The sequence below is a fragment of the Xenopus laevis genome, chromosome 4L, assembly GCF_017654675.1.
Source record: "Xenopus laevis strain J_2021 chromosome 4L, Xenopus_laevis_v10.1, whole genome shotgun sequence".
In the NCBI taxonomy this organism is placed as follows: Eukaryota; Metazoa; Chordata; class Amphibia; order Anura; family Pipidae; genus Xenopus; species Xenopus laevis.
In genome coordinates, this window is record NC_054377.1 from 126,246,288 (window position 1) to 126,265,996 (window position 19,709).

The window sequence follows — 19,709 nt, forward strand, 5'->3', positions numbered from 1 at the left end:
GGAGCTGCAGTATTAATGTGGTGTGACATCACTTCCTGCCTAAGTCTCTCCCTGCTCTGGGCTCAGATTACAGTAGAGAAGGGAGGGGTGGGGGGAAAGGAGCAAACTGAGCATGCTCTTGCCCAGGGCAATGAGGTTTAAGCTGAAGGCAGGAAGTCTGATACAGAAGCCCATGAGTACACAATAGAAGGAAAGAAATGCAGTGTTTCTTTTGACAGGGGACTCAGAGCAACATTACTTTGGGGGTTTACTGGTAAATTTAGATGGACCTTTCTGATAAGGCTTACTTAGTTTTAACCTTTCCTTCTCCTTTAAGGGAAACATGCCCTATGCCAATTTGTGAATGGTCTCTAGCGTGATGCTCAAGTATTATCCTCTGGGTGGTGACAGGGAGTCTATCATTTATTACCCATTCAGTTTTTTTTATAGTTCTGCTGTAACCAACCTGTGACTCTTTTGCTGTTTCAAAACTGGAAGTTCCAGTGGTCTCATCATGTGGGGTAACTTTGCTAGCAGGTGGGATTCCTGGAGTAGCAGTTTAACAATTACTGGAAAACCACGGTTGAGTACAGATTTAACCTTCTTGCTGCATTCCTCTTAGGGCAGAACTCTATGGACAATGCCGTCGCGATCCGATGCGCTTCGCAAAAATGAAGGTGTCACGTTGGATGCGACGGAAATAAGGAAAGTAATTCTATTGTCGGATTGTGTCGCAGCATTGATGCGACACGACTGTCTGATGCAGACGCTGCGTCTGCATCCGACAGTCGTGTCGCATCAGCAATGCGACACGATCCGGCAATAGCATTAAGGTGGCCATACACTATAAGATCCACTCGTTTGGCAAGGTCGACAAACGAGCGGATCTTAACCCGATATGCCCACTAACAGTTGGGCGATATCGGATGAATCCGATCGTTCGGCCCTAGGGCAGAACGACCGGATTACGATACTACTAATGGGCTCCGATGGGTCGCATAAAAAAAAAATCAAACTTTACCGATCGATATCTGCACGATTTTTGAGGACCTGTCTGGAGCCCCCACACATGGGCAGATAAGCTGCCGAATCGGTCTAAAGGACTGATATCGGCAGCTTTAATCTGCCCGTGTATTGCCACCCATACTTTACCTTCTTTCCGTCGCATCCGACGTGACTCCTGTGTTTTTGCTCAGCGCGTCGGATCGCCGCGGAATCGTGGAGTCCTGCCCTCACAAACATGAGATTTGTAGGGGGATAACAGAGGCTGGGGTTTAGATGGGTACTCTTGCAAAATTGATTTAAAAAAAAAAAACCCTACACATATCCCTCCGCCATCTAATTCTGATGATATAATTTCCAATGAAACCAAATCTCTGTGGGTTTTAATACAGGGGGGATGGTCTAGCACAAACCTGCCCAGCTTTATGTGTCATTGTAAGGGATTGCATTACCAGCCAGAAACTCTGGGGGGCATCATGACGGTTTTGAATTACAAGGCTGATCACCTGTTTGTTTATAAATTTCCTATTTATTTCTACTTTTTTCGTGTCCCATGTCATTTTTTTAAAAAACATATTGAAAAAGAAAAAAAAAAGTTACTCAAGGCTATCCTGCCTTTTTTCATGTTTGTAAAATACATCCTAAACTAGAGGGCTGTCTTCAATTGGGTTTATGGAACGAAGAATAAAAGTAGTAATGTATATAAATTTTCATGTATATGTAATCCTGAGGTCATCAGAACAGTTGGAAACCTAAGGACTACTGAAGCAGCAACTATCATTGCTTATTTTAATCCTATTAATATTACACCCAGCTTTAAAAAAAAAATGCAGTGAGGTTTTGTTTCATAATTGTGCCAGTTTGTATAAAGTTCTATGTTTTTCACTGCTGTGCTAATTTTTGTTTTGTTTACTACTATTATTCCAAAATGTTAAATAAATCCCTAGAACTTTTTCTTAACACGATGATGTAAATAATCTCTTGACTGAGTCTTGCCTACAGGGCTCTGTGTATCAACGCTTGGCTCTAAAACAGTTCTGCTTAGGCCACTGTAAAGCAGATCACTGCCTGTTGCCTTCACTGGAAGTTTGTCCGTGTGTACTCTAGAAGAACTCCGTACAGGCCTCAACAGCTAAGGTCTATGGCATAAGTGGCTTTGTGACTGCTTGTATTTTGGTAGTTTGTAGTAGAAAGACATTTACTCATTTTTTATTCATCTGAATATTTTACTAGGTTAGAATCTGAAGCTCCAAGTTCAGAGATCCTGCAGGTCTTATGGCTAAGGACCTCAAGGGTGAGTTAGTAAGGGAATTTTTTTCCAATAGGGCTATAAACAGGTGATTGATCTTCTGAAAATGTTTTTCCCACGGATAGGTTTGCCACTCGACCTGGCCGGTAAAACATCTGCCCAGACGGAAGCCATTGGCCGCCCACCTAAGCCTAGAACATACCCTCTCCCTTCCCCGATCACCACCTTGTAGATCCCTGCTGTGACATAGCCACAACCTTTTGAAGTCATCCACTCCTTGTGACATCATAATCCGCCTCTGGCAAGGCCGGTAAAAATTTGTGTGAAAGGTGGCGAATTTATGCACGGACGATTTACATTATTGGTTAGAAGGACTGAACTAATACCCTCTGGGGCCGGTATTACAGATTTACTGGCAATTTGGTTGCTCTTAAATTTGTAAAATCCTTAAAGGAAAACTATACACCCAAAACAATTTAGGTCTCTATAAAATATATTGCATAGAACAGCTCATATGTAAAACCCTGCTTCATGTAAATAAACCATTTTCATAATAATATACTTTTTCAGTAATATGTGCCATTGGGTAATCATAAATAGAAAATTGGCACTTTAAAAAATAAGAGCCGCCCCCTGTGATCCTAAGATTCAAGGTGCACACAAAAACATACGGGTTCGGTCACATGAGCCAATTAAAAGATAGAGTTCTGACTTTTGCTTCCACACTTCTTCTTGTTACAGTTAGAGCTGTAGTATTTCTGGTCAGGTGATCTCTGAGGCAGCACACAGACCATCACAAAATGGGGAATATTTACTTAAATATATATATATATATATATATCAGTTTGGTAAAAGTCTTTAATATGCCATTTATTATGATATAAACTAGTGGGCTTATTGGGCCTCTGTGTACCTGAAATGCTAGGGCCTATTTTAATTCTCAGTCCAGACCTGGTTGCAAATGTGCTCATTTGATTACCAAGGTCCTAAGGTGTCTCTTGCATTAACAGGCCATTTACATTTCCCAGTTATTTGGCTCTTGTGGACTCAGTAGGTGCTTTTCATGGTGGCTGGATCCAATTTGGAAAGAAGAAAAGTAAGTCAAGGTGACTGTGATCATCCCCTCTTAGTATGTCAAAAACAGCTCCTGACCCAAATTTCTGAAAGCACATGACCAGGCAAAATGACCTGAGATGGCTGCCTACACACCAATATTACAACTAAAAAAATACACTCGCTGGTTCAGAAATGACATTTTATATTGTAGAGTGAATTATTTGCAGTGTAAACAGTGTAATTTAGTAATAAAAGCTACACCATAAAAATCATGTCAGAATTCCTCTTGGTCAAGAATCTGCATGGTGACTCTCCAACAAGTTCCCAGTCAAAGATTGGGGGCATAAGGAAAAAGCCTAGGGTATGGAGGAGGAATGCAACTTACCCTAGATTCTCACAGTCATTCTTACTGCCCAGGCATCCAACAATTAATGCTCCATGCATCTGCCTCACACAATCAACCTGACTATCACAACATGGCTGCTGCAAATCAGCTTGATTACCTACATTTAGGGGCAGATTTATCAAAGGTCGAGGTGAATTTTCAAATGAAAAAAAAAACGAACTTCGAGCTATTTTTTGTCTACTTCGTCTAGGGAATAATCCAAATTCGATTTGGACTGTTTTAGCCTATGGGGGACCTCCTAGAACTTATTTGGAGTCAATTGGTGGACTTTAAAAAAATTTAAGTTTTTTTGGGAAAAACGTTGAATTGAATTCGATCTAATGCACTATTCCTTCGATTTGTATGATTCGAGTTCGCTGAATAAGGACCTATTCGATCGAAAATGGACCTATTCGACCAGAAATAAACACAAAGACAAATTAAACATTGAAATCGCTAAGTCTTTATTAAGAAATAAATTACCGAAACTCCGCTTGCACTCTGCTTCAGAAAAGGCGACAGGTTGGTGATCCATTGTGCGGCGCACAATTTCTTCTCCCTGGCTATCTCCTATAAGGACGGCAGGGAGGAGAAATTGAGTGTCGCACAATGGATCGCCTTTTCTGAAGAGGAGCGCAGGTGGAGTTTTGGTACGTTATTTCTTAATAGAAACTTAGCGATTTCAAAGTTTAATTTGTCTTTGTGGTTTTTTTTCGTTGTATACTAAAGAATTTTTTCTTAAAAATTTTTTATGTTATTGGTCCTTTAAATGACAGAATATGTCCTTCTGCTACAGGATGTATCTACCCTATCTCACAGTGTTACAGCATAATCCCATCGTGACACTGCTCAAACCCCACGTTTTTGTCACATTCCTACTTTTTTTTAGTAGATACATAAAAATCATCTTGTAAACCCTACTGGGGATGGTGACTGCTGCAAATGAATAAACATTCGGTGACGTACACAGTGCCGTATTGCGGTGCTATATAAAAATAGAATAATTAGAGTTACATCACTTCATTATTCCCATGTGCTGCTTATAATTGTTAATTCAGAGGGGGATTTCTTGCCGCATTTAAGAAGTGAATCCTCAGGGGTTTACATTAGGTAATACAATACTAACACATAGCATAAACTATAATTGTATGTTGTATATAGAAGAAAATTAATTCTAATAGAATGATGTAGTAAATACAGTCAGATGGACTGTCTAGTGCTGTCTGTTATATTAACAGTCCCTTCAAAGAGCTCCAATTCAGCAAGAATAAAGGAAAGTCTTTCTAACCCAAGAGCTCTTACTAACCTTAGGCCATAGTGTTAGTAATAAGACCACCCTTACATCAATACTGCTTGCATTTCTCACAGGTGCCTGGAGGTCTAGTGTGACCTATATATAGTCAGTGTCGGACTGGGACACACGGGGCCCATCCAAAAACCTTAGACCAGGGGCCCACTCTCAGTACTATTATTTTTCCTCTCCTCACTCAACCTCTATTCTCATAGTCTATTCAAGTTATACATACTGTAACCTATTATTCCATCTATTCTGCCTCTTTTTCTCATAAAAATAGGGAATGACCATGAAATAGGCAAAATGTTTAGCAACATGAGGGCCCACTGACACCTGGGCCCATCGGGAGTTTTCCTGGTATCCAGGTGGGCCAGTCCGACACTGTATACAGTGTTAGACTGGGGAACCAAGGGGCCACTAGAGAACCTGATCTCAAGAGCCCACCAAGTGGAGCCCTTACGTGTTTTCTTCGTACTGAGAAATACATCAATATTCTCATGTTTGAGAGATTCATTGTTTGTAGATACTGTTTTTCCAAATGATTTGCCCACTAGATGCCAGTTCACTGATGTGGGAAATATTTAATACATTGAGAAATCATAACAACCAGGGTGGCAGCTTCCAATAATAGATTCAGGACTAATTGTATGTGTGCAGCTGTGCTCTCCTGTGTCTTCTGTTTGCTGTGTTATTGCTAGTATATATTGTGTAATTCCTGTTTCCCAGCAGGCCAATCTGACACTCTGTATATAGATGGTACATGGTTAGGGTTGCCATTTTTCTGCACCATTTAAAGGAAAACTGTACCCCCAAAATTAATATTTAAGCAACAGTTTATATCATATTAAGTGACAAAGAAAATATGTTAAAGTAGATATTGCCCTTTTACATCTCTTGCCTTGAACCACCATTTTGTGATGGTCTGTGTGCTGCCTCAGAGATCACCTGACCAGAAATACTACAACTCTAACTGTAACAGCAATTGGTGTTGAAGCAAAAGACAGAACTCTGTCTGTTAACTGGCTCATGTGACCTAACATGTATGGTTTGTTCAGTGGCGTATCTAGATGTTACTGGGCCCCACAGCAAATTCATTTTATGGCCCCCAACATAACCACATGTTGCCCTTTTTTACCAATATATATTGAAATTGCTCATTAATTAGGGCCTCATGGGGCCCCTATACCTCCTGGGCCCCCTGCAGCCGCAGGGTCTGCTTCCTCTGTAGTTACGCCCCTGAGTTTGTTTGTGTGCACCATGAATCATACGATCCCAGGGGGCTGCCCTTACTTTTTGACCGGGTCAGACTGGGGGGCCAGGGCCCACCGGGACCGCTGTCCAGGGCCCCCCTTTGAACCCCCAGCCTCCATACTTGATTCCGTGCGCACAGAGCCACACCGCGCGATTCAGTGCACGGAGCCACACAACGTGCATACGCTCAAGGAGTCGCAGGGCACTGTGTGGCTTTGCAAAAAAAATTTTCAGGCTCAGGAAATCCGGCTAGAGGGCCAGGGCCCACCGGGTTTTTTCCCGGTGTCCCGCCGGGCCAGTCCCACCCTGCTTTTTAAAATGGCAGTTTTCTATTTATGATTATCCAATGGCACATACTACTAAAAAAGTATATTATTATGAAATTTGTTTATTTCCACGAAGCAGGGCTTTACACATATCTTTTTATAGAGACCTAAATTGTTTGGGGTGGGGGTATAGTTTTCCTTTAAGTCTGGGCAGGGGTGTGGGTGGCGACATTACTGGGCAGCAGGCCCGGACTGGCAATCTGTGGGTTCTGGCAAATGCCAGAGGGGCTGCTATACCTGACCGGTATTTTACAGGCCTGGCCTGTAAAAATTATGGTTGATCTCAATGTTATTAATGGTGAAAAAAGATGAATATATAGTAAGGCCGGTATTTTTTTTCCAGAAAAGGTGGTAACTCTAGCTGTAAGATGCCATGAACACTCATTATTTAGTGGGCTGGTGGGGGCTGTTTGGGCCTTTGCGTGGCCTTTTGGGGCCTCTGGGTACCTGAAATGCCAGTGCCTATTTTTGATTCTCAGTCCTTGCAGTCTGTCAAAGCAGTGGGCTTTGTGAGTAAATGAATGTCATACAAAGTTGGCACCTAGTTATTGTATGCAGGCTTGGGCTAGTGGATTCCCCCAAGCAGGTCCGGACTGAGAATTAAAATAGGCCCTGGCATTTCAAGTACATAGAGGCCCAATAAGCCCACACAGAGGCCCAAACAGCCCCCACCAGCCCACTAAATACTGACTTTCTATGGGACCTTATAGCAGCCCCTCTGGCATTTGCCAGAACCCACAGATTGCCAGTCCGAGCCTGCCCCCAAGTTGGTGTCCATTTTTCTGGAGACGTCCATGGTGGTTTGTTATGTGAAGGAGTAAGTACAAGAAATAATGGGGAAGCAAGGAAGTTGGTGTGAGCAGGCAAGAGGAGGAATGCAGCGAGGAGAAAGTGACAGCTGGAAAAGCGTAGGGAAGAGAAACAAGGAGAAAGTGACAGCTGAATGGGGGCGGTGGCGCCGGGAAGACGAACCAGTGAAGAGAAAGTAATAAGGGGAGGGCCGTGTTGGGGGAGGTATGAGGGGCGGTTTGGGGGAGGGAGCATAATGAGAAGTTAGCTGCACAAGGGGAAGGTTTGACTTGTCCTAAAATGGACACCGTAATCTATGTATAAACTACACTACCCATAATCCCACTCCGTTGTTGCAGAAGAGGGAAAAGCGAGAGCGCGAGCTCGTGACGTGTAAAGTGAGCGCCGCCTCAGCGGCTATAGTGAGGAGAGAACGTGACAGCGAGAGACTGGAGACTAAAGGTATTGGGACCGGAGCGGGGTACAGAATTGTAGGGAGGTGATGAAGTGGTAAACGGAGGTCGACAGGGACGAGCACAGAAGGACAAAGAGAGAGCTCCTGAGTGCAGTACTCGAGTGAGAAGGACTCGGGAGACCGTCAGGTACAGAGTGGGGGGGAGAAGGACAGACGCAGGGCCGGTTACCGAATTAAGGGGATATTTGGCGGATACATTCCTTATCACTACAGGGAATGGGGGGGAGTCTGGCGCGGGACTTGAGGTGGAGCAGGAGAGCAGCAGGTCTGTGCCGAGTTGCTGTTCAGGCGCCAGCGGGTGACAGTGACAGGTCACGGGGCTTCCAGGTGTCTCACATGTAACGTGGGAGTCGTGGGGTCATTATATCGTCATAGGATCTTGTTTTCGAACGTTTATTTCGAATAGAAGAAAATCTCATTCAAACCAAACTTACATCCATTATACATTCACCAAACCGGCCCAGTCAGTGGCTTTCAAGTTATTTGTAAATAGAACAAACATTAAACAGCAACATCCGTCTGTCCCCTTGTTATTCTCTGCACCTGACCTTTGCAGCAGTGTAGTAGGAAGCAACTGAATTCCACATGCAACATCACTTTGTTACATTGTGTGAACCAGCAGTGCAATAAGGAACATACACATGCAGCTATTACATTTACAAAAAGTGCCTTATAAATGCATAATGGAAAGCTGCTTTTTTTTTTTCTCTAGTAAACTGGCCCGGACTGGCAATCTGTGGGTTCTGGCAAATGCCAGAGGGGCTGCTGTAAAGTCCCATAGACTGTCACTATTTAGTGGGCTGGTGGAGGACTATTTGGGCCTCTTATTACGTGGAATCCAGGGCCTATTTTAACTCCCAGTCCAGACCTGTTTGGCATTTCTTTTTTACATTATATGATGGCTATTGATGTTTGTAATTCCTGCCCTCCAGTATATGTGAGCTTTGAATTGGCGGCCAGTCAGATGGAAACCAATGATGTTGGAAAACGTAAGGTCTCCATAAACGCAAAGACTTTTCTTTGGCGAACAACCGATTTTAGTGCAATCCAACCAATCCATCAAATTTATTGTGAGGTTAGTGGGAATCAAAAGATCACGCATCTAACAATTTTTCGTCCGACATCTGTCAGAAATGGATCGGCCGGGTTAAAAACCAGTGATATCTATCTATGTTTGCAGGGCCAAGCAGGCAGCTGCGCCCCCCCAGTTTTCCTGGCTTCAACTAGACAACCTAGCATGAAATGGTCTTTAGTTGATAAATCGTACATTTAAATGATCGTTTCAAGATAAGCTTGGTCTTACGATAACGAAAAGATCTTTTAAAAATCTTTACATCTATGGCCAGCTTTAGTCAGGGTAAACAATCTGGGTATGAAGATATGTCGATTGAGATGGCCAATTTGCCGTTGTGACATGTTTTGACATTACTGATTCAGAGTAATAAGGGTTATGAAGGAAAATGTCAGGGAATCCTCATCTCATGGCTCATAGCAGATTTCTGAATTACTGCAGGTTTGGACTAGGAATTAAAATAGGTCTTGACATTTCAAGTACTCACAGGCCCCCCACCAGACTTGTATGTAGTCTCTTTCTGTTGTATTTTACAGCAAGCCCTGGCATATGCCAGAATCTGTAGATTGCCAGGCCTGGCTGTATGCTGGGGACACCATGGGTTGTAACTCGTCAAAAGCCATGGGCCTCTGGGCATAGTAGTTCAGCAATAGCTTGAAAGCCACTAGCTAAAGGTCCAAATGTGGTTGAGTGCTAGAGGTTAAAAGTAAACCGGAAGCTGCTAATAAAAATAAAATATGCAGAAAGTGCCCCTGTTGCAGCTGTCAAAGCACATAGTGGCTTAAGATCTGGCAGGGTAAGGGAAGGTCTACAATATTTTTCAGAAAATGCTTTTTTACTTAGTACCCCTTTAATTGGCAGATTTAGTTTCTTCATGTTGGCACAGTATGAATGGGCATCCTGAACATCTCCATGAGCTGTGGTTAAGCATACATTCTCAACTAGTGGGCAAAATTGTTCTTTTTGGAGTATCTGACTCCCAGCCCAACAATCTAATCATACTACAGGCTCATTGGTAGAGGACCCCATCATCAGGCCTGTTCATCACCAATACCCAATATATATTTGGCAGAAAATCAGTCTCTTGTCGGCCTGTGTATGGAGAACTTTATCTGCCATTAATTTACCCTTCTGCCTTTTCCCACTAGGTGGCCAAATTCCAGAAAAGGATTTTCTTATTCGGTTTTTACAGATTGAATTTCTATAACATACTACTGTATTAAGGGGAATACAGGTTTTCGGGTGCATGTTTGTAAATCGCAGTTATCATATAAAAAGTAGGGATGCACCGAATCCACTATTTTGGATTCGGCCAAACCCCCAAATCCTTCTCGAAAGATTCGGCTGAATACCGAACCGAATCCTAATTTACATATGCAAATTAGGGGTGGGAAGGGAAAAACATTTACTTCCTTGTTTTGTTACAAAAAGTCACATGATTTCTATCCCCAGCCCTAATTTGCATATGCAAATTAGGATTCCGATTTGGTTGGGCCGGGCAGAATGAATCGGCCGAATCAGAATCCTGCTGAAAAAGGCCGAATCCCGAACCGAATCCTTGATTCGGTGCATCCCTAGTAAAAAGCTTTAGCCCCTATAGAATTTTTGGGTATTGTGTTGGTTGTGTTAGTCAGTTGCATAAGTCCAGGATGAGGATGCATATTCATCAGATTACAGCTAAGAGAAATAATAATGTTGTTGTTGCTTGAATGTTGCTCCCAGTGGTCTCAAAGCAGGTGCTTATTTTTGAAATCTTGACTTGGAGGCAAGTTTTAGTCGCATATAAACCACGTGTACTGCCAAACCGAGCCTCCTGCAGGCTGCCAGTCCACATAGGGGCTACCAAATAGCCAACCACAGCCCTTATTTTGAACCACCCAGAACTTATTTGCTTTGCTCCCCAAATCTTTTTACATCTCAATGTTGCTCATGAGGAGAAAAAAAAATTGGGGGCCCCTGATTTAGAAGTTTAGGAGATTTCCCCCTCTTTTTATTTTTTCACTCCACGTTATAATCCAATTTGCTAAACTGTTTGATATTTATTGCTAATGTGTAAACCCAGTTGTTACATTATTGCACTGATGGGAAGTTTAATGCATTTTCTCTTGCTGAAACAGACGTACTGATTCTTCTTTCAGTAGCACCTATATTTACAAATAACGTTCAATCCGATGGAAGTTTAGTGCACGTTGGAAAGTTACTTTTTCTTTCATAAAGCAAAAATGTTTTGAGTTGAACTCGTTTGCGACTAATCACTGAATGAATGTTTGCTCTGGAACGGTTTGCCACGTTAAATACCTATATACAATCATCCCTGATTAGGTCCAATGTGCCTAATCAGGGGTGCAAAATGTTTCTATTAGCAGAAATGTAATCTCTAAAAGATATTCACGTAAAGGAAATCCTTACCATTATCACTTTACATGTGTGAGGATTGTCTTAACAGAGGGGGTCATTGACCCCCTTACAGCTACACTAACTACAGCCCCCGTAAACAGTGTACATATTTCCAGTGATGTCTTCTCACTGCCACTCTCAATCTTGTGCTGCATCCTACACTCTTGCATATGCACTTCTTATCTGTGCACAGATATTTGTGCAGCATTATCATTGCTCCCCCTGCTTCAGTGATTGACAGAATGATGCAGCCAATCACGGACTGGGCGACTGAGTATTCTCAGGCATAAATATGCAAGTATGTGACATGCTTAGATAGGGAAACGGAGCTCCGCCTCTCCCTTCTCCAAGATACCACACATAGAATCTGGTGTCTCTACGCATAGGGTAAACACGTTTTTATAACATAAGATGTCATTCCTTTGTCACAAGAATTTAATGTGGGTTCTCTGCAAGCACCAAACTGTATAAAATAAAGAGCAGGTACACAAAGATTCCTGAAGCAAACACTCTAGTTTTACCAGTGCAGGGCAACACTGCATTCTATTTTTATTACTTTAAAACACTCATTTATTTATGTTACTGTTCCTTTAAGTGCTTGTGCACAAAACGCATCAGAACTTATACCGGTCACTGTCTGTGCTATGCACTGGGAGCCCATGTTAAAAATACTCCTTACGCTGTTAAACTGCTGACACTTTCTCTGGAATAGTTATTTGGAACAAGATATATGATTCAAAACAATTTGTGCTTTACATTCACACAGCAGCTGCTTGGAGATTGGCATTGGGCGAGGTAGAGTGACACATACAGAAAGCAATATTTGTTTTGCTCTTATTTAAAAGTTGTTAAACCCCCCCCCCACCCAAAAAAAACGTAACAGTAACTTCTTTATGTGATTGGAATCTTGTAGAAGTATTTACTCATAATGGCCTCCGTTTCCTTGTATACTGGACTTAGGGGCCTGAGTTATTTTCATGTAGGTTCCCTGTGCATCGAAGCCACTGAAATTCTCACTTCTCTGTGAATTAAAGGAGAACTAAAGCTTTACTAAAGAAGCAGGCTAGAAATGCTGTACATTATGCTTCTGTACCAGCCAAAGGCAACCACAGCCCTTTAGCAGTAAAGATCTGTGTCTCGAAAGATGCCCCAGTAGCTCCCCTCTTCTTTTCTGCTGATTCACTTGCACATGCTCTGTGCTGCTGTCACTTACTGAGCTTAGGGACCCACTCACAATATACAGTACACAGAAACCATTCTGTTTTAAAGGGATACTGACATGTCCAAGTCCATTTGTTATTTCAGCAGTGCCATCCCTTCGACCCAGTATCTTTTTAGCGTGATGTTTTTATTCTCAAAGAACTATATTTTCAGGGCTAAAGAAACCCAAAATTAAAGTCCTCCTTAGGAAGTCAAGACTGTGTCAGTTTGGATTGCATACTCCGATAACCAGCAGCCCAATGTTTGGGTTTGTTGACTGGGAATGATACTGCTGAAAAATTGGAATGGGCTGCATGTTTTGTGTCTGTATCCCTTTAAGAAGGCTTATACTGTATGTACTATACAGAGGGGATTATTGTTAATTTTTGACTCTTGAGTTCAACGTGCGTAGGACAATAATATCGGATGAAAAATTGTATATGAGATTATGTAGGTGATCTCTGTTATGTAGATATTGAAATCTATTAAATACAAAAGTGATTCACTAGACTGGATCTGTTTATGGTGTGTATTTCCAGTTCAAATACATAAGGGTATATGGTCATTTCAAATCAGATTTTGTCTTCTTAGAGGTGCTTGGCACAGCAAATTGCCTGTGTGAGGGGTGCTACACAAGTGATTTGGCGTGGCATGTGTATGTAAAAGGTTGAGAATAAATAATTCCACCGGCACACAGGTCTTGGTTGCAAGCAGGGACAACCCTTGCTGTTTTTTATTTGCGTGATGCAACGTTTCGCGGTGATCCCCCTTGTCAAGCATTTATTCTGAAAGTTTGTGGGTTTCCGAAGCCCTCTCGGCTGGGCACCGGGCAATATACGATTTGGAGAGCCAGGGTGTGCAAGCTGATAACTATATCTTTTTCTATGTAAAAGGTTGCTCATAATATATCCTAATAATATAAAATATAATATATACATGAGCCATATGAAAGGTAAACCTTGGAAAGGAGTCGAGCTCAATGATTAATATTAAAGCATGACCGCATAAGGTTTTGCAGAAAATAATAACAATCCTTGAGTCTGAGTTGAGTTTTGCAGCAAATATTTTGTGTGTTTTAGACATGACTTCAAGTGGGACACACGTTGACTCCAAGTCAGAACTAACTACCCTCCTGGAGCAATGGGAGAGTGGACATGGAAGTGGCCAGGATATGGTGCCCGTTTTAACCAGGTGAGTAAGCCATGACTGTTTTGTAATGCTACTGAATGCTTTATTAGTGTTTTGGTTAGGAACATCAAGGGGGTTATTTATCAAGGTCCGAATTTATCTCAATATCGGCTGCTACAAACTCCGATCTAACCGCTCGGGTTTTTAACGCTTGTTTATTATTACATTTTCCCGAAAATTACCTTTGCGGGAAAAGCTCAGATTTTTCAAATTTTTTTCGTGAATTTTCCGTTAACTCTGAATATATCGGAGTTTTCACCCGAAAGCTCCATAAACATTGTGAAATTGCCTGAAACCCCCGACACAACCAAAAATCAATAGGATTGTTCCCATTGACTTTTTAGCCCTCGGGGTTTCATATATTCCGAAAAATTCGTGATTTTTTTTAAAAGTCAATTATAAAAAAAAAAAATCATGCATTTTTCGGATTTCAGGGATTTTCGGGTAATCGGAGTTTAGTAAATAACCTCCCAAGAGTTTGTGTCTATCAATAGCTAGTTTTAGCCCTAGTATGGGGTTGTTCACCTTTAAATTAACTTTCAGTATAATGTAAAGAGTGATAGTCTGAGACAATTTATTGTTTATTATTTGTGTGATTTCCCTATTTATTCAGCATCTCTCCAGCTTGCAATTTCAGCAATCTGGTTGCTAGGGACCAAATTACCCTAGCAACCATGCACCGATTTGAATAAGTGACCAGAATATGAAGAGAAGATGCCTGAATAAAAAGATGAGTAATACAAATTAGCAATAACAAAATATTTGTAGCCTTACAGAGCATTAGAAGGGGTCATTGACCTCATTCAAAAGCTGAAAAGAGTCAGAAGATGAAGGCAAATCATTAAAAACTAAAAACAATAAATAATGAAGACCAATTAAAAAAAAAAGTTGTTTAGAATTAGCCATTCTATAACATACTAAAAGTTAACTTAAAAGTGAACCACCCCTTTAAGTTTAGCAAATTCTTTGTTTGTACATCTTGCCATCCAAATGCTCATTAACATGTTTTTTACATAGTGCTACAGCCTGACCAATGGGAAGACCACACACTTTTTTTTCCTGCTATTAGATTGCTTAGGAAGATATAGAAGCATGGATTGTATTTCTAAAAAGTCTATAATCCGGAAGCCAATTTTAAAAATGTAACCGTGTTAATATTTAAACTCATTTGAGTTGGGGGTTCACTTGCTGAAGGCCCACACATGCATACAGTGAGCGAGAGGCCAATTTCTTCTTCATTATTGTTTTTTCTAACATATATCATAATATTTTCTTTGCATACTATCTATAATTTTGCCATAAAAATATTTGCCCAATGCATTAGCATCTACTATCTCATCCCCAATGTTCCTCTATGAGGGGGCTGCCATATTTGAGCTTCAGTAGGCTGTTAGCATTAGAAATTCTGACAGGTTGAGAAGGGACAGTCAGGTTGGTAACTTCAAGTAACAATTATTACAAAAGCAGACCTATCGTCTAAAAACAATGAACATGACCTCTGAGTAACTTTTAGGGGCAGATTTATCAAGGGTCGAATTTCAAAGTACAAAAAACTTAGAAATTCGACCACCGAATAGGGTAGTTCGACATTCGAAGTCGAAGGATTTTTAAAATCATACGATGAAATCCTTGTAATCGAACGATTTAATAGTATGATTTTACCGAAAATCCTTTGATTTCCCAAAACTTGCCCAAACAATCAAGATAGGTTATAGGAGGTCCCCCATAGGCTAAACAGCAATTCGGCAGGTTTAAGATGGCGAAGTGTCGAAGTCGAACAGTACTTCGATTTTGGAAGTCGAAGTTTTTCACTTTGAGTCGAAGTCGAATTTGTCCTATTCGATGGTCGAAGTATCTAAAAATTACTTCGAAATTCGAAGTTTTTGAAGTTCGAAAATTCACTTTGAATGTGCCCCTTAATGTACAACAGGTAGTTTAAGGGGCAGATTTTAAAATTCAAATTAGAAAATCGAATTTTTGAGTCTCTTTTTATGGTCAAAACTGTCAAATTTGACTAGGGAATTATTCAAATTCTATTCGAGTTTTTTAAAAAATTTGAATTAAATTTTCGAGATAGATCATACTCTGGCCCTTTAAGAACTCAAATTCGACTGTTTCGCCACCTAAAAACTACCAAATTGCTGTTTAAGTCAAAAGGAGAGGTCCAGGGATCAATTTTGAGTTGTTTGCAACCTTCCTGACATTTGAGTGTTTTTTAGAGAAAAAACTCGAATCGATTTTTTTTTTTTTTTTTAAATTCTAATTGAATTCAATACAAATTCGATGAGAGTTTTCGGGCCGATTCCATTCATCCGAGTTAAATTTTTTTTTTTTTTTTTATAATTTATGGGAGTTTTTAGAAACTCGCATGAATTCAAAATTCTACCTTTGATAAATGTGCCTCTAAGTGTCCGTAGCACTGTAATGGAGATGTGTGTGTATTTAAATCTCGACAGGTATGTATGTAACCTTTGTGGAGTTGTTTATTTTTGTTTCCCTCACAGTTAGTGATGGAAATGTTGGGTTATAATTAAATACATCACTTTTTATATAAGCTCTTTTCAGTGCTATACTTTTTTTTTTTTTTTTTTTAATTATTTAAGCACTTTAAGTTTAGAGTGTTCCCATTTGGAATATATATATATATTTTTTTTTATTTAGAAACTAATGTTTCGGCTGTGACCCAGCCTTTGTCAGAGTTACAAAATGTTATGCAAACCACCCCTAAAAACCCTCTCAATGGTGTGAAAAATCAGGCCCTCCCCCTATTACCTGAGATGGAGGATATGTATGTCCATACATATCCTCCATCTCAAACCTCGAGCCCTATATACAGGTCTTACGAAAATACAAAGTTTCTTTATTGTAGAGTCATTAACGTTTTGGCTGTAACTCGGCCTTTGTCAAAGTTGCAAAACATCAAACAATCCACTCTTAAATACAGACAAGTTGGCGCAAATTTCAAAAATCCTTCCTTCTGTGACGTTTCTCAACTTTCCCTTTAACCCTCACTATGCCGTGAACCCCATATACTTTTAACAGAGCAACTCCCGTATTTATTAATCCCAACAGTGTATATTCAGTGACAATGTTCTATCTATCTATCTATCTATCTATCTATCTATCTAGCCAGTCCTACGCTCAATTGCATCTGATTCATTAAGAATTCTATTGCTTCATTATACATTTTATGCGGTGACTACGTTTTACCTGCAACTTACTTTCTGCTTTCAAGGTTAAAAATCCCAAACTTGCCTTCCCTTTTATTAGATACCAGTGGGATCACCTGACTATAGATGGGAAGGGTGGGAGCTACAACATGGAGCTGGTCACTGCTCCTGTATAAACTATAACAAACAAGGGAAAGTTGTGCTCACCACTAATTTTTAAAACCATTAGGCGGGGGTGCTTATATTGCAATATATGGACAAACAATCCCTGTTTTGTTTAAAGGGTAAGGCATTTTTTAGTAGCTGTATGCACAAATTGTCTCAATGTCTTAAATATATTGATAATGGGTTGAGTGCAGAGTACTCTTGTACTTAGTGGTCACAGCCACATTGCACCCCCCGCCTAATGATATATAAATAGATAAACCCACGCATACAATAATTGCATGCACTGTGTATATGACAGGCGGGAAATTTTCCTAAAACAGTCACAGTTCTGAGGGCTGGATTATGATATTCTTTGCTCTTAGGATGTCTGAGCTGATTGAGAAGGAAACAGAGGAATATCGCAAAGGAGACCCAGATCCTTTTGATGACAGACATCCAGGTAAATGACTGCTTTTATTTTGGTAAATGTGCTGGCTATAATCTATATATATATATATATATATACCAACTGGTTCTGGTTGGTACAACCTTTCTATACCCATTTGGCTTGTCACATAGAGAATCCAATACACACACAGATAAAATAAGCCATGCTACTGGTGAAGGGGAGGGACAACCATGAGACATTTAGGGGCCTATTTATCATGCTGTGTAAAAAAAAAAAAAAATTGGAGGAAAAACGTAACCAGTGATGTTGCCCATAGCAACCAATCAGCTATTTTGTTTTCTATTTAGTAGGTGACTTGAAATCGATTGCTGATTGGATTCCATTGCAACATCACTGGTTATGTTTTTCCCACTGTTTTACACAGCATGAAAATAGGCTTCTAAGTGTTTGTGCTTCTAAATAAATATTAATTAATTAATTACTAAATAAATAATACCACCACATTTTGGTCTGTGTGAATCTTTTAGGTGCTTTTTGGCCATAATCATAATCTAGTCCGCAAAGTAGACTAGATGAGTCAGTGTTGATTTTGTTGAATGCTGGTATGAATACAGCCTATACATATATACCTGGTTTTAGGAAACACTTTATTTTTACCTTGTTTTAGGACAGACTCTTGGCCAGGTATGATATTAGCTGAATGCTTGAATAGTCGCTTTAGTGATCTTGTATTTAATTCTGATATTGTTCTTTTTTTTGTGTTCATTGTTTAATAAAAGTAAAACTTTACATTTTACCCCAAATAAAAAGCTGAACAGTCCGGAAAATTGACTATTAGTTGATGGCAGACTATTGGCTCCATGCATATGAATTTCAACAGTGTTTTTTCTATGTAAAATCTATACAATATTCTATGTTGCAGGTCGTGCAAACCCAGAATGTATGCTTGGACATCTTCTGCGAATCCTTTTTAAGAATGACGACTTCATGAATGCAGTATGTGTCCTACTGTATTACTGGCGTGCGGCTCTTGTATGCAAAGGAGTGTGGGATGTTGCAAATCTACTTGCAGTAGTTTGACCAATGGATGAATTCTTATAAAACTGGTGTTATTTGACTTCATAGTAGATTAATGTTGATAAAATCAGCATTCATGTTCTGGCATAAATATTTTTTGTGTTTCTTTGTAAATTTTATTTAGATCCCTCACAGCTATTTTCTTTTCCTTATTTTTTTTTCTAGCTGGTGAATGCCTATGTCATGACGAGTAGAGAGCCACCATTAAATAATGCAGCATGCCGTCTGCTATTGGACATAATGCCAGGACTTGAGACAGCCGTTGTCTTCCAGGAGAAGGTAGGAAGATAATCACTTAAAGGGATTCTGATTTTTATGATGCTGTTTATATTTCTAAATTACCCTGTTTACACTGCAAATAATGCAGTCTACAATATTAAATTTAATTCCTGAACCAGCTAGTGTGTTATTTTTTAAATTTTAATATTGGTGTGTAGGCAGCCATGTCAGGTCATTTTGCATTACCATGTGCTTTCAGAAAGAGCCAGCATTTTATGATGCAAATGCTTTCTGGCAGGCTGTTGTTTCTCCTACTCAATGTAACTGAATGTGTCGCAGTGGGACCTGGATTTTACTATTGAGTGTTGATCTTAGATCTACCAGGCAGTTGTTATCTTGTGTTTGGGAGCTTCTATTTGGTTACCTTCCCATCGTTTTGTAGTTAGGCTGCTGGGGGGAGAAGGGAGGGGGTGATATAACTTGCAGTAAAGATTGACTGAAGTTTATCAGAGCACAAGTCACATGACTGGGGGCAGCCGGGAAACTGACAATATGTCCAATTTCAAAATGAAATATTAAAAAAATCTTGTTTGCTCTTTTGAGAAATGGATTTCAGTGTAGAATTCTGCTGGAGGATATAACTGATGCGTTTTGAAAAAACATTTTTTCCCATGACAGTATCCCTTTAAGAACATGATCTCTCCTGGGTAATGTGTATGGCTGAGGGGACACTTGCACTCTTGCATTAGTCAATAAAGTTTGAAAAAAATATATTTGGCAACAGCATGCAACAGAGCCAACATCTTGGCAGTTTTGTTTTTGGTGGTGACGCAGCTGTGAAGGAGACTAATATCTGTCATTTGTGCCAGAGATTTCAGAACATACTAAATTCTCCTTTGCCAAAACAGTATAGTTTGGAGGCAGTGTAATGGCAAAGTAACTTTCATGCTCTTTTAAATTAAGTCAGATGCCAATATTCATTTGATTTATACATGTCTGTATGATTGAACAGCCTGGAGTAAGG

General features: G+C 40.2%; 1 protein-coding gene across 3 annotated transcripts in view; it reads left to right on the forward strand.

The window, feature by feature from the left end:
- Nucleotides 1-7,626: 7,626 nt before the first annotated feature.
- The window catches only part of dcaf1.L (DDB1 and CUL4 associated factor 1 L homeolog), a 32,419-nt gene continuing 20,336 nt past the window's right edge, over nt 7,627-19,709 (forward strand). For 2 of the 3 annotated variants that reach the window (XR_001935386.2, XM_018258972.2), the window contains exons 1-5: nt 7,627-7,793; nt 13,555-13,666; nt 17,364-17,440; nt 18,312-18,385; nt 18,632-18,745. Coding sequence is in view for 2 of the 3 variants with exons in the window: in XM_018258972.2 (XP_018114461.1) it covers nt 13,557-13,666; nt 17,364-17,440; nt 18,312-18,385; nt 18,632-18,745 (375 nt within the window). In the remaining variant the exon portion in view is untranslated. Of the gene's footprint in view, nt 7,934-13,554; nt 13,667-17,363; nt 17,441-18,311; nt 18,386-18,631; nt 18,746-19,709 lie in introns of all 3 variants that reach the window. The other variant, XM_018258973.2, reaches the window with a different exon arrangement.